This window comes from Pecten maximus, chromosome 4 (assembly GCF_902652985.1).
Source record: "Pecten maximus chromosome 4, xPecMax1.1, whole genome shotgun sequence".
NCBI classification, from domain to species: Eukaryota; Metazoa; Mollusca; class Bivalvia; order Pectinida; family Pectinidae; genus Pecten; species Pecten maximus.
The window spans coordinates 2,889,660-2,904,965 of NC_047018.1; the positions used below are offsets into that span (position 1 = coordinate 2,889,660).

At 38.6% G+C, this 15,306-nt stretch overlaps 1 protein-coding gene across 2 annotated transcripts in view; it reads left to right on the top strand.

The window, feature by feature from the left end:
• LOC117324972 (HEAT repeat-containing protein 1-like) overlaps positions 1-15,306 on the top strand; it is a 64,949-nt gene that overhangs the window by 19,510 nt on the left and 30,133 nt on the right. For both annotated transcript variants that reach the window (XM_033880821.1, XM_033880822.1), the window contains exons 11-22: positions 1,257-1,384; positions 1,960-2,144; positions 3,327-3,439; positions 3,944-4,087; positions 4,404-4,581; positions 6,704-6,849; positions 8,398-8,587; positions 9,211-9,392; positions 9,857-10,048; positions 12,429-12,665; positions 13,458-13,586; positions 15,172-15,272. In XM_033880821.1, coding sequence (XP_033736712.1) covers positions 1,257-1,384; positions 1,960-2,144; positions 3,327-3,439; positions 3,944-4,087; positions 4,404-4,581; positions 6,704-6,849; positions 8,398-8,587; positions 9,211-9,392; positions 9,857-10,048; positions 12,429-12,665; positions 13,458-13,586; positions 15,172-15,272 — 1,925 coding nt within the window. The remainder of the gene's footprint in view (positions 1-1,256; positions 1,385-1,959; positions 2,145-3,326; positions 3,440-3,943; positions 4,088-4,403; positions 4,582-6,703; positions 6,850-8,397; positions 8,588-9,210; positions 9,393-9,856; positions 10,049-12,428; positions 12,666-13,457; positions 13,587-15,171; positions 15,273-15,306) is intronic.

A 15,306-nucleotide genomic window follows, 5' to 3' on the forward strand; every position in this document is an offset into this window, starting at 1 on the left:
ACATTGATGTTGTTTATATCACAGATCTCACCTAAAGAGGTGACATTGATGTTTATATCACAAATCTCACCTTAAGTGGTGACATTGATGTTGTTTATATCACAAATCTCACCTAAAGAGGTGACATTGACTGATGTTTATATCACAAATCTCACCTAAAGAGGTGACATTGATGTTGTTTATATCACAAATCTCACCTAAAGAGGTGACATTGATGTTTATATCACAAATCTCACCTTAAGTGGTGACATTGATGTTGTTTATATCACAAATCTCGCCTAAACAGGTGACATTGATGTTGTTTATATCACAGATCTCACCTAAAGAGGTGACATTGATGTTGTTTATATCACAGATCTCACCTAAAGTGGCGACATTGATGTTGTTTTTATCACAGATCTCACCTAAAGAGGTGACATTGATGTTGTTTATATCACAGATCTCACCTAAAGAGGTGACATTGATGTTGTTTATATCACAAATCTCACTTAAAGAGGCGACATTGATGTTGTTTATATCACAGATCTCACCTAAAGAGGTGACATTGATGTTGTTTATATCACAAATCTCACCTAAAGAGGTGACATTGATGTTGTTTATATCACAGATCTCACCTAAAGAGGTGACATTGATGTTGTTTATATCACAGATCTCACCTAAAGAGGCGACATTGATGTTGTTTATATTACAGATCTCACCTAAAGAGGTGACATCGATGTTGTTTATATCACAAATCTCACCTAAAGAGGTGACATTGATGTTGTTTATACCACAGATCTCACCTAAAGAGGTGACATTGATGTTGTTTATATTACAGATCTCACCTAAAGAGGTGACATCGATGTTGTTTATATCACAAATCTCACCTAAAGAGGTGACATTGATGTTGTTTATATCGCAAATCTCACCTAAAGAGGCGACATTGATGTTGTTTATATCACAAATCTCACCTAAAGAGGCGACATTGATGTTGTTTATATCACAGATCTCCCCTAAAGAGGTGACATTGATGTTGTTTATATCGCAAATCTCACCTAAAGAGGTGACATTGATGTTGATATCACAAATCTCACCTAAAGAGGCGACATTGACTGATGTTTTTATATTCATATCACAAAAACCAGTTTATCTGCTTCAAGATTCTGGCCTGGGCAAGTCACAATCAGATTAAAATACATATCATTTTACACTACATTATCAAGGTTGTATTTAGACGTTTTCCTGCATATCATGTCATGTTTGTATTGTCTTTACAGAACATTTGGAAGTTTGTGAAAGACCAAAGCAAGTTGTTTGAAGTTTTGTACATGCTGAATACCAAAGCTGAAGAGAAAAGACTCTCAGATGATAAAACCTTAGAGTATCGCAAAATGGAATCACAGTGGTAAGAAGTTTACTATGAAATGGTCCCTGATTCCAGTGGTCAATATGATAACTCCCATTTCCCTGTATCACAGTATACCTGTTAGTTAAGTGTAGCATCATTCAGAAATAACTTTTCAAAAATCATTTCATATTATAAATCACTCATATTTCGAGTGTGATTTATTTCCGTGATGATACATGAGGAGAGTAAATCACGATTTCATGATGGCTAAGCTATCTGTTACCGATATATCGGTCTTACAGAGGCCACGACTCTAAAAGTTCATCATTCTTGATGTTAAAGTCATTTCTAGATCAGTGTTCATGAAATCAACTTTTCATGAATATGTCTAACGAGGTAAAGCAGCGAAATAAAATAATTGCGAAATCCAGGTGATTTCCAGTATGTAAACAAGTTTTTTTGGTGGTTTGGGTGGGTAGTGGAAGGGGTTGGATGGAATGGATATTCTTAATTGTTATTGGTAGTCACATTCCAAAAGATGTCTGTAGCCTGTAATACAGAGAAAATATTCAATTTATTTTTTTAAGTATTCAAAAACTGGCAACAAGATTTGTACATTTATTACATTATAGGAAGCAGGTTGAGATGTTTTCTCTGGCATTGATGTGTAAATGTCCTAAAGAATTTGATGACAAAGCCACGGCCACAGGGATACGATACTTCTTTACACTGAGTAATGAAGGCATGAAGATGTGTAACTGTGTGCTGGTGTCACCAGTAGGCAAACGGAATACTGTACTACAGAAGCTTGAAAAAGGTAGGTAGCAACTCCCATTTTATAGAGGTTAAAGGTAGCAACTCCCATTTTATAGAGGTTAAAGGTAAGCAGCTCTCATTTTATAGAGATTAAAGGTAGCAGCTCCCATTTTATAGATTAAAGGTAGCAGCTCTCATTTTATAGATTAAAGGTAGCAGCTCTCATTTTATAGATTAAAGGTAGCAGCTCTCATTTTATAGAGGTTAAAGGTAGCAGCTCTCATTTTATAGATTAAAGGTAGCAGCTCTCATTTTATAGATTAAAGGTAGCAGCTCCCATTTTATAGATTAAAGGTAGCAGCTCTCATTTTATAGATTAAAGGTAGCAGCTCTCATTTTATAGATTAAAGGTAGCAGCTCTCATTTTATAGAGGTTAAAGGTAGCAGCTCTCATTTTATAGATTAAAGGTAGCAGCTCTCATTTTATAGATTAAAGGTAGCAGCTCCCATTTTATAGATTAAAGGTAGCAGCTCTCATTTTATAGAGGTTAAAGGTAGCAGCTCCCATTTTATAGATTAAAGGTAGCAGCTCTCATTTTATAGATTAAAGGTAGCAGCTCCCATTTTATAGAGGTTAAAGGTAGCAACTCTCAGGTTAAAGGTAGCAGCTCTCATTTTATAGAGATTAAAGGTAGCAACTCCCATTTTATAGAGGTTAAAGGTAGCAACTCTCATTTTATAGAGGTTAAAGGTAGCAACTCCCATTTTATAGAGGTTAAAGGTAGCAACTCCCATTTTATAGAGGTTAAAGGTAGCAACTCTCATTTTATAGAGGTTAAAGGTAGCAACTCCCATTTTATAGAGGTTAAAGGTAGCAACTCTCATTTTATAGAGGTTAAAGGTAGCAACTCTCATTTTATAGAGGTTAAAGGTAGCAACTCATTTTATAGAGGTTAAAGGTAGCAACTCTTATTTTATAGAGATTAAAGGTAGCAACTCTTATTTTATAGAGGTTAATGAAACTACTAACAATACTCATATATCAACCTGGGGGAGGTATGTGATTAGGCTGTGGTATATCACAGCCAGTTAAATTTTCTGCAAGTCTGATGAAGATGACAGTTGGCAGTCGCTGAAATGTCCTCCTTAACAACCTGTAGAACATTTTTCAGGATATTAAAGATGAAGTCTCTATTATGAAAAGTCTGATCCACATTACTGTTGTTTCTTTCTAATTTTACAGTTAAAAAAGTTTATAGACAACGTGTTAATCATCTCACAGAATTTAACATTGAATGGGTGAGCTGTCTGGGCAAAAGCATGTCCGATTTGGACCAGGACGAAATATTGCATCTGGTTAGTATACAATAGTTATTGTTTTGTATGGGAAATAATAATAAGCTCAACCGTATCTGTAAATGTTCTTACTTATCATAGTGATCAATTCAGGTTTATGAGATCTCTTGTTGTAAATCAGTTTTTTAATGAAAGAAATAAAATACTGAAAATTATAATTCTACATTGCTATTAAATATTACTGTCGAGTTATTTCTTGATGTAAATTAGTGAAAGAAAGTTGGTCCTACATTTCTATAAATGTCAGTGTTGTGACATCTCTACATCCCTATAAATGTCAGTGTTGTGACATCTCTACATCCCTATAAATGTCAGTGTTGTGACATCTCTACATTCCTATAAATGTCAGTGTTGTGACATCTCTACATCCCTATAAATGTCAGTGTTGTGACATCTCTACATTCCTATAAATGTCAGTGTTGTGACATCTCTACATCCCTATAAATGTCAGTGTTGTGTGACATCTCTACATCCCTATAAATGTCAGTGTTGTGTCATCTCCAGATAGACCTGTGGAGCAGTCAATGGAAGTTCAACAGGACAAAATGTCTGGTGCTGCTACTTGTGGACTACCTTATGAAGAACACCACCTTCACAACGAATCTCTGTAGCCGACAGATTGACTTTATTCAGCGAGCTCTTAATCAGGTAACAGCACACAGTAACAGTCAGTAGCTGACAGACAATCTCGCCCCCCCCCCCCCCCACATACCCTCACACACACACACACACACCCTCACACAAACCCCACACACACCCATCCCTCACACTACAAACACACACATCCCCCAAACACACCCACATACACACCCACACACCCTAGTCTTAATAAATGGGCACAGAGAGCTGGGATGAAATTGAAATGAACGTTAAGAATGTTTAAAATACACAATTATAATCTGTAGATACAATTATTTTAACAATACTGTGAATTATTTTCTGTTTTTTTTTCTGATATTAATAGGACAGGGAAATGAAAGGTCAGAAGAAAAAGAATTCTTACGGTTCTCTGCACGAGGAAGTGACCAAAGTTTCTAAAGACCTGTACAACCAGAAAAGCCTCGAGGAGACCTTTCTACTGACCCTGCTGAACAGAACAGTCCTGTGTTTATCTGATTTCAAGGACAGTGTGCCAAGTACCGGTAAGTGATGAAGGCTACTGTTGTCATCTAGGACAGCGTGCCAAGTACCGGTAAGTGATGAAGGCTACCATTGTCATCTAGGACAGCGTGCCAAGTACCGGTAAGTGATGAAGGCTACCACTGTCATCTAGGACAGGGTGCCAAGTACGGGTAAGTGATGAAGGCTACCGTTGTCATCTAGGACAGTGTGCCAAGTACGGGTAAGTGATGAAGGCTACCGTTGTCATCTAGGACAGCGTGCCAAGTACAGGTAAGTGATGAAGGCTACTGTTGTCATCTAAGACAGCGTGCCAAGTACGGGTAAGTGATGAAGGCTACTGTTGTCATCTAGGACTGCGTGCCAAGTACTGGTAAGTGATGGAGGCTACTGTTGTCATCTAGGACAGCGTGCCAAGTACCGGTAAGTGATGGAGGCTACCATTGTCATCTAGGACAGCGTGCCAAGTACAGGTAAGTGATGAAGGCTACTGTTGTCATCTAGGACAGCGTGCCAAGTACCGGTAAGTGATGGAGGCTACTGTTGTCATCTAGGACAGCGTGCCAAGTACCGGTAAGTGATGGAGGCTACTGTTGTCATCTAGGACAGCGTGCCAAGTACCGGTAAGTGATGGAGGCTACTGTTGTCATCTAAGACAGCGTGCCAAGTACGGGTAAGTGATGAAGGCTACTGTTGTCATCTAAGACAGCGTGCCAAGTACGGGTAAGTGATGAAGGCTACTGTTGTCATCTAGGACTGCGTGCCAAGTACTGGTAAGTGATGGAGGCTACTGTTGTCATCTAGGACAGCGTGCCAAGTACCGGTAAGTGATGGAGGCTACTGTTGTCATCTAGGACAGCGTGCCAAGTACCGGTAAGTGATGGAGGCTACTGTTGTCATCTAGGACAGCGTGCCAAGTACCGGTAAGTGATGGAGGCTACTGTTGTCATCTAGGACAGCGTGCCAAGTACCGGTAAGTGATGGAGGCTACTGTTGTCATCTAGGACAGCGTGCCAAGTACGGGTAAGTGATGAAGGCTACTGTTGTCATCTAGGACAGCGTACCAAGTACGGGTAAGTGACGAAGGCTACCATTGTCATCTAGGACAGGGTGCCAAGTACGGTAAAGTGATGAAGGCTACCGTTGTCATCTAGGACAGCGTGCCAAGTACGGGTAAGTGATGAAGGCTACCGTTGTCATCTAGGACAGCGTGCCGAGTACGGGTAAGTGATGGAGGCTACCGTTGTCATCTAGGACAGCGTGCCGAGTACAGGTAAGTGATGAAGGCTACCGTTGTCATCTAGGACAGCGTATCAAGTACGGGTAAGTGATGAAGGCTACCGTTGTCATCTAGGACAGCATGCCAAGTACCGGTAAGTGATGAAGGCTACCATTGTCATCTAGGACAACATGCCAAGTACGGGTAAGTGATGAAGGCTACCATTGTCATCTAGGACAGCGTGCCAAGTACGGGTAAGTGATGAAGGCTACCGTTGTCATCTAGGACAGGGTGCCAAGTACAGGTAAGTGATGGAGGCTACCATTGTCATCTAGGACAGCCTGCCAAGTACTGATGAAGGCTACCATTGTCATCTAGGACAACATGCCAAGTACGGGTAAGTGATGAAGGCTACTGTTGTCATCTAGGACATGGTGCCAAGTACAGGTAAGTGATGGAGGCTACCATTGTCATCTAGGACAGCATGCCAAGAACAGGTAAGTGATGAAGGCTACCGTTGTCATCTAGGACAGCGTGCCAAGTACGGGTAAGTGATGAAGGCTACCATTGTCATCTAGGACAGCGTGCCAAGTACCGGTAAGTGATGAAGGCTACTGTTGTCATCTAGGACAGCGTGCCAAGTACCGGTAAGTGATGAAGGCTACCATTGTCATCTAGGACAGCGTGCCAGTACCGGTAAGTGATGGAGGCTAATGTTGTCATCAATGTTGCCTAGTTTTACTGTGATGTTTACCTGGAGGTAGGTGATTTAGTGTGTTAAGTTTTGCTGGGGTTATTCTAGGGTCTGGGTTAAGTAGATTTTAAGCCATTACAAGTTGTTAAACATTTCTATGATTCAATGTTACAAATAATCAATTATGACCATAACCATTGAAAGAAATCTATTGGTTAATTTTTCATTCCAGAGACCAAATTTTGGCGTTGCTGTGATGACCTTGACAAGGACAAGCTAACTATCTTACTGGTGAAGACATTTAATCTATTGCTGAAGTCATCTTCTGGAAGCTCCTACAGTCAGCAGTACAGAGAACTACTACTGGAATATACCAAGGTAGATAAATATACAGAGAACTACTCGGGAAATATACCACGGTAGATAAATATACAGAGAACTACTCCTGGAATATACCACGGTAGATAAATATACAGAGAACTACTCCTGGAATATACCACGGTAGATAAATATACAGAGAACTACTCCTGGAATATACCACGGTAGATAAATATACAGAGAACTACTACTGGAATATACCACGGTAGATAAATATACAGAGAACTACTCGGGAAATATACCACGGTAGATAAATATACGTAGAATTACTCCTGGAATATACCACGGTAGATAAATATACAGAGAACTACTCGGGAAATATACCACGGTAGATAAATATACAGAGAATTACTCCTGGAATATACCACGGTAGATAAATATACAGAGAACTACTCGGGAAATATACCACGGTAGATAAATATACAGAGAACTTCTCAGGAAATATACCACGGTAGATAAATATACAGAGAACTACTCGGGAAATATACCACGGTAGATAAATATACAGAGAATTACTCCTGGAATATACCACGGTAGACAAATATACAGAGAATTACTCGGGAAATATACCACGGTAGATAAATATACAGAGAATTACTCCTGGAATATACCACGGTAGACAAATATACAGAGAATTACTCGGGAAATATACCAAGGTAGATAAATATACAGATAATTACTCCTGGAATATACCACGGTAGATAAATATACAGAGAATTACTCCTGGAATATACCACGGTAGATAAATATACAGAGAACTACTCGGGAAATATACCACGGTAGATAAATATACAGAGAACTTCTCGGGAAATATACCACGGTAGATAAATATACGTAGAATTACTCCTGGAATATACCACGGTAGATAAATATACAGAGAACTACTCCTGGAATATACCAAGGTAGATAAATATACAGAGAATTACTCCTGGAATATACCACGGTAGATAAATATACAGAGAACTTCTCAGGAAATATACCATGGTAGATAAATATACAGAGAATTACTCCTGGAATATGCCACGGTAGATAAATATACAGAGAACTTCTCGGAAAATATACCACGGTAGATAAATATACAGAGAACTACTCCTGGAATATACCACGGTAGATAAATATACAGAGAACTACTCCTGGAATATACCACGGTAGATAAATATACAGAGAATTACTCCTGGAATATACCACGTTAGATAAATATACAGAGAACTTCTCGGGAAATATACCACGTTAGATAAATATACAGAGAACTTCTCGGGAAATATACCACGTTAGATAAATATACAGAGAACTTCTCGGGAAATATACCACGGTAGATAAATATACAGAGAATTTTAATATGATATGTAAGATTATGTTTATCACTTAAGCTCAATTCATGTTTGTCATTGTACTTTGTACATCAATAATAATGAACAACATTGTACTCTACATGTGTGTTTTAGTTTGTCTGGATTTAGTACTCTACATGTGTGTTTTAGTTTGTCTAGATTTAATTTGATTTCTGTTATGAAATGCTCTAAAAAGTATACATTATATAATTTCCAGGGGACCTTTCCGGACATACTTCTCCTTCTCCGGATGCTGGGACTGATGTGGACACAGCACAGTAACCCTGACAACACATCTCTAGAACTGACTGTCATCACCCAGGCTAGTGCTCTACAGATAGGCAAGGCTCACCTGCTCAACTTGACCCCTGAAGAGGTCAATGTCATTCACACAAACATCACTCCTGGTAAGATTTGGTTGATAATTGTTCCTTACTATATTAACTTGACTAAGAGATTCCTCCTGTTTGTAACATAATTCTGAATGTTGTGGCATTAAGTAGCTAGGTAAAGCTTGATAAGTACAGTAGATACAGTATATGAAAAATAAACAATATTGTAAATGGTCAGTTTAAACCTGAGGACAGATTTTATGACGTCTAAATATAGCTGCTAACTGATAATTTTACTTGGTGTGTTATACATTGTTATCAATGTCTGTTCCGTTCCCGTCCCGTCCCTTCCTGTCCCGTCCCTTCCCGTCCCGTCCTGTATTGTCCCGTCCCATCCCGTCCCTTCCCGTCCCTTCCCGTCCCATCCCGTCCCGTCCCGTCCCGTCCCGTCCCGTCCCGTCCCGTCCCGTCCCGTCCCGTCCCGTGTTGTCCCGTCCCATACCAATGCAATCCTCACCAAACTGTGTTTCAGGGTGTAAAGTGAAGGCAGGGGCATTTATGTCTTACAGACATTTTCTAGTGATATAATCATTTGCTTTTTCAGAATTAATCATAAGTTATAAATATAATTAATTTTCCCTAATCACCTGTTACAGTACTGATGAACATAATGAATTTTCCCTAATCACCTGTTACAGTACTGATGAACATAATGGTAGCAATGACGTCACCCCACCAGTCACTCCGGGACATGGCTGTGGAATGTGTAGTTGCCATGGGGACTCTACTTCAGGAAACAGATCATGAGATGTTACCACTCGTTAAAAAGTTGATACGCTGTCAGCCTGAGATATCAGCTGATAGTAGTTATGTCTCTCGGGTAAGTAACCTTGACAACAACTTAGTTACAGTGAGGGTCAACAGATCGTTAAATATCAGCTGATAGTAGTTATATCTCTAGGGTAAGTAACCTTGACAACAACTTAGTTACAGTGAGGGACGTCAGACCGTTAAATATCAGCTGATTGGCCAATACACCTACTGTTGTGTGGGAAAGACAAATCAGTGCACCTTTTGTTGTGAGCAAATTACAAACCAATAGTCCTATTGTTGTGTTCAGATGTCAAACTCATAACCCTTAATCTAATGAACGACCTTGCTGATACCGTCAATGATCTGATGTTCTGTGCTGTAAAATCAACAAACTGCAAAGATGTGAATGGGATCTGATTTTTTCACTCTTCCATGACAACTTGTAGTTAGTGTTGGTAGTGTGTCACTTTACCCTTCAGCATACAGTTCTATTTGTTTATAATTCATAAATGTTTTCTTTTTTTTCCAAAGGTTATTGCAACAGTTTTCAAAGATTGTGACAAAGAAGCAACAATGAACTCACCTCATAAGAAGAGAAAGTCATTAACACAAGATCTTAAATCAAAAGCATTTGACATGATAGTAACCCTTATTGTTGCTATAGAAACCCCAGCCTACATACAGAGGGCAGCACTGGAGCTACTACAGGGTCTTGAGATACAGGTAAAACTTCTTTTTTTTTTTTTTTGTGTCTTCTTTTTGTATAAATCCGTCAAATTTCGACAGGCATTATATGCATCCAGCCATCCAACCATCCGGTCATCCCTCTGTCCGTCAACAGCTAGTTAAAGTTTGATGGCAAATATCTTCAGTGATCTACAGTTATGTCACATAATGTGTTATTGGCCCCATTATCTTTGCATATATAGAGGATATTGAATGGTTTCCCGTTTAATATGTGGCCAATTATCTTTCCATATATAGAGGATATTGAATGGTTTCCCGTTTAATATGTGGCCAATTATCTTTCCATATATAGAGGATATTGAATGGTTTCCCGTTTAATATAACATATATTTTACGAGTATGACAGAATATCGATATTTTCACGAGTGCAAAGCACGAGTGAAAAATATTGAAATATTCTGTCATACGAGTGTAATATACGTTATATTTAACAGGAAACCATTCAATTTTCTATTTATTGCATTTCATAAGTGTAAAAACAAAATTAAAAACATTGAAAAATTAATAATGTCAAAAAGTGAGGGAATCAGTAATGACGTCATCTCTTCGTGACGTTACTCCACATCAATTTGACGGCGCCATTTTGAAAGGACTGATCGAGGCAATTTGAGCATTTCCTGCTGTTATCAGAGAACCTGTGGGCGAAGAGCGTGTAGCGAGTATTTTGTCAAAAACTAGTCCGAAAATTTCAGAAATACAGCAAAATAACTAATTGATCTATCTCCGCTTCAATTGGAAAAATCAAAAGTTTCAACAAGGTGAATACAAAGGTCCGCTCTCATTGATCAAAAACGAAAAACTTATATTTTCACTGCAAAACTTATATTTTCACTGGCAAAAATGCAATAAATTGTTATATTTAGTTTTTGCTACTTGGTTCCTTAAATATTAACATGAAAAATACCTGGGAAATGGGTCAGACAGGCACATTAGGCATCCATTTGTGGTGCTCTTTGATCCATTTGTGGTGCTCTTGATCCATTGGTGATGATCTCTGATCTGTTTGTGGTGCTCTTTGATCCGTTTGTGGTGCTCTTTGATCCGTTTGTGGTGCTCTTTGATCCGTTTGTGGTGCTCTTTGATCCGTTTGTGGTGCTCTTTGATCCATTGGTGACGATCTTTGATCCATTGGTGATGATCTTGACCTATTTACGATACTCTGGATCCATTGGTGGTGCTCATGCTTTTACCTGTGTACCACAGAGAAAGAAAAGATCTGCTATATCTTATCACATGATGATGTAGGGCGGCAGAATGAAGACATTCCTTTTTTTATGTAGTAGTGAACAATAAGTCTTTTGCACATCTATAATGGCTGCCACATGTTTTTAATATATCAAAATTATAGACTACACATGGTTTGAGTACCAAATTTAGTTCTGTGTGTATTATTGCACAGAGTGCTAAACTTGTGACTGTCCTTAGTATCATTTACCACTAGTTGTAGTTTGTAGGACTTTTCAGGTCACCTGAGCAAAGCTTAATGACCTTTTCCAATCTGGCTTTGTCTGTCATCATCCTTCGTTTATCATTAGTTAACTCATTTTTAACTTCTCAAAAACTCCAGAACTATTTTTGATGAAATTATGCAGAAACCTTCCTTGACTGAATGTCTACCAAAATTGTAAATATTGTATGGTCCTTGCCCCTCAGGGCCAACAGGGGTCAAATTGACTGATATTTCAAAAATCTAGTTCTCATGGCCCAGATTATGGCAGAATGAAATACTCTTCATTGATGGAAAGATTTTAAGGAGATTTATCAAAATTGTAAATTTCATGGCCCATAGATTTCATGTCTCTGCCTGGAGAGGTGCTTTAATTTACTATTATATAATAGTTTATGTAGGAAAATCACATTTTAATGAAAAGTATTCAAAAATGGTTAGAATTATGAGGAGGGGCGAAATTGTAAATAGAAATACATTGTAAATAGAAATACATTGTAATTAGAAATACATTGTAAATAGAAATACATTGTAAATAGAAATACATTGTAATTAGAAATACATTGTAATTAGAAATACATTGTAAATAGAAATACATTGTAAATACATAAGAGATAGTTACATGTTTAAGACTCAGGTGACCATTAAGGCCAATGGGCCTCTTGTTTAATGGTCTCTGTTACATTCTGAACTGGTTTTTACAAGTTTGTTTTCATGGATTTAACACCCTCCCACATGTCAAGGTCATGGGAAGACAGGGATTTTACAACCTCCCACATGTCAAGGTCATGGGAAGACAGGGATTTTACATGTACAAATGTATAAGTTTTTTTTATCTTATGTTTATCCTCCAAGTGTATGTATTTTCATAATTTAAAGAAGTTATAAATTGAATTATGACTTTTTCAGAAACTGTTACAAGATCTGTTTCCTCTGCTGACAAAGCTATTGTCTGACATTGACAATGATAATACTAACAGAACCAAGTTTGACAGTATACTGATGATACTACAGCGATTCACACATGAAACAGCAGCACTGCTGCCCTCTGGTGGACAAGGACTACAACTCTTTACAAAGGCCCTTCAAACATCCTATGGACCAGATGAAAGTACAACTACTGTGCAGCTTTGTGCACTTGGCCAGGTAATAATAGATGACTGATTTCCATTTAATCTCCTGTTGTTCAATTCTCAACATTGTTGCCAAGTTTGATCTTTATTGCGATTTCTCGGACAAGGGTTCTTTTACCAATACAACAATCTTTGAAAGAAAATAGAGAATATTGATTGCATGGGTACATCGTTTGTGTTGGTTACATGGGTACATCGTTTGTGTTGGTTACATGGGTACATCGTTTGTGTTGGTTACATGGGTACATCGTTTGTGTTGGTTACATGGGTACATCGTTTGTGTTGGTTACATGGGTACATCGTTTGTGTTGGTTACATGGGTACATCGTTTGTGTTGGTTACATGGGTACATCGTTTGTGTTGGTTACATGGGTACATCGTTTGTGTTGGTTACATGGGTACATCGTTTGTGTTGGTTACATGGGAACATCGTTTGTGTTGGTTACATGGGTACATCGTTTGCCCACTATCATCAGGTGGTGGGCTGTTTAAATTGACCTTCATCTGTGTCTGTATTGTCCGTCTATCCTTTAACAGTCCTTGTTATTGCTATTTCTGGGGGGAAATGAATGGCTCTGTATAGAATATCATATGTAGGTTCTCCATGATCCTCAGTTTTGCATAATTTAATTTTGAGAATGATGAAAAAAACAAAATGAGTGTAGCTACTTTGAATTTTGACAGATTCACTTTTATGCTACTTCTTTAGAAACGTATTGAAAGGATCCCCATATTAAATGTACCACATATATAAAGATTATGTAACTTCACCCTAATGCTATCAAGTCTGTATATGGTTTTGTAGATTGACAAACTCCTGTACACAGCCTTGCCAGAGGCCAGCCAGAGGACCCTCCTCACCTGTCTGATTGATGTGTGGGTCTCTACAGATAGTCATGTTGTGTCTGCTGCTGTAAGGAAGGTCATAAAACAGGTAGGTCAAGGTCACACAGACACATGTCTCCAAAATCATCAAACAGGTAAGTCACGGTCACACAGACATAGGTCTCCAAGGTCATCAAACAGGTAAGTCAAGGTCACACAGACACCTGTCTCCAAAATCATCAAACAGGTAAGTCAAGGTCACACAGACATAGGTCTCCACAGTCATCAAACAGGTAAGTCAAGGTCACACAAACAGGTCTCCACAGTCATCAAACAGGTAAGTCAAGGTCACACAGACATAGGTCTCCACAGTCATCAAACAGGTAAGTTAAGGTCACACAGACAAAGGTCTCCACAGTCATCAAACAGGTAAGTCAAGGTCACACAGACATAGGTCTCCACAGTCATCAAACAGGTAAGTCAAGGTCACACAGACACATGTCTCCAAAATCATCAAACAGGTAGGTCAAGGTCACACAGACATAGGTCTCCACAGTCATCAAACAGGTAAGTCAAGGTCACACAGACATAGGTCTCCACAGTCATCAAACAGGTAAGTCACGGTCACACAGACATAGGTCTCCACGGTCATCAAACAGGTAAGTCACGGTCACACAGACATAGGTCTCCACAGTCATCAAACAGGTAAGTCAAGGTCACACAGACACATGTCTCCAAAATCATCAAACAGGTAAGTCTAGGTCACACAGACATAGGTCTCCACAGTCATCAAACAGATAAGTCAAGGTCACACAGACATAGGTCTCCACAGTCATCAAACAGGTAAGTCAAGGTCACACAGACATAGGTCTCCATAGTCATCAAACAGGAAAGTCAAGGTCACACAAACAGGTCTCCACAGTCATCAAAAAGGTAAGTCAAGGTCACACAGACATAGGTCTCCACAGTCATCAAACAGGTAAGTCAAGGTCACACAGACATAGGTCTCCACAGTCACCAACAGGTAAGTCAAGGTCACACAGACATAGGTCTCCATAGTCATCAAACAGGTAAGTCAAGGGGACACCGACATAGGTCTCCATAGTCATCAAACAGGTAAGTCAAGGTCAGTCTTAAAGGGCTAGGAACTGTATTTAATGGAACCTCCTGCAGTCCACAGAACAAATTTCAATAACAGCTTGTCACTTTTCTAAAACAGATAAAATAACAGTTTGTAAAAGTATAAATAAAATTACCATACACACCAAAAATTATAGTCATGATTAAAACATCAACCCCAATGGCTATTGATGCAATCATTTGATATAGTCGTCTGACAGTGAAGGTGTGGTCCTAACACAGTGTAGTACAGTACATTTTGAGCACCAGCATTAAGTATCAAAATGAATCAAATTCAATATAAATTATTTGATTGATTTATGAAATGATTACAGTATATTTCTATGATTTTATCTGTGATAGAATGAAATGAAAGAAATCACACAATTTAAGTTTAAAAAAAGACAGTATCTAAAATATTTCCATTGAAGAAATATCACAGCAATATTTCTGAGATTATACACAAGTCTCTTGATAAATTGTGGCAGAAATGCAAGATTTCAACTGCAACTCCAAAATGTTATTGCCAAAATGATGAGGTCCAAATGTAATCTATCTATACTTGTGACTTACAGCTGCCCTTAGAGTCAGCAGATGTTGTAGAGGAGCTTCAGTCCTGTTGGAAAACTACATCTAACTCGGCCAAAACAGTCAAGGAGACCAAAAGGAGGAAAAGGTGAGAGTCCTAAGGCTACCATGTCAAATTTCTA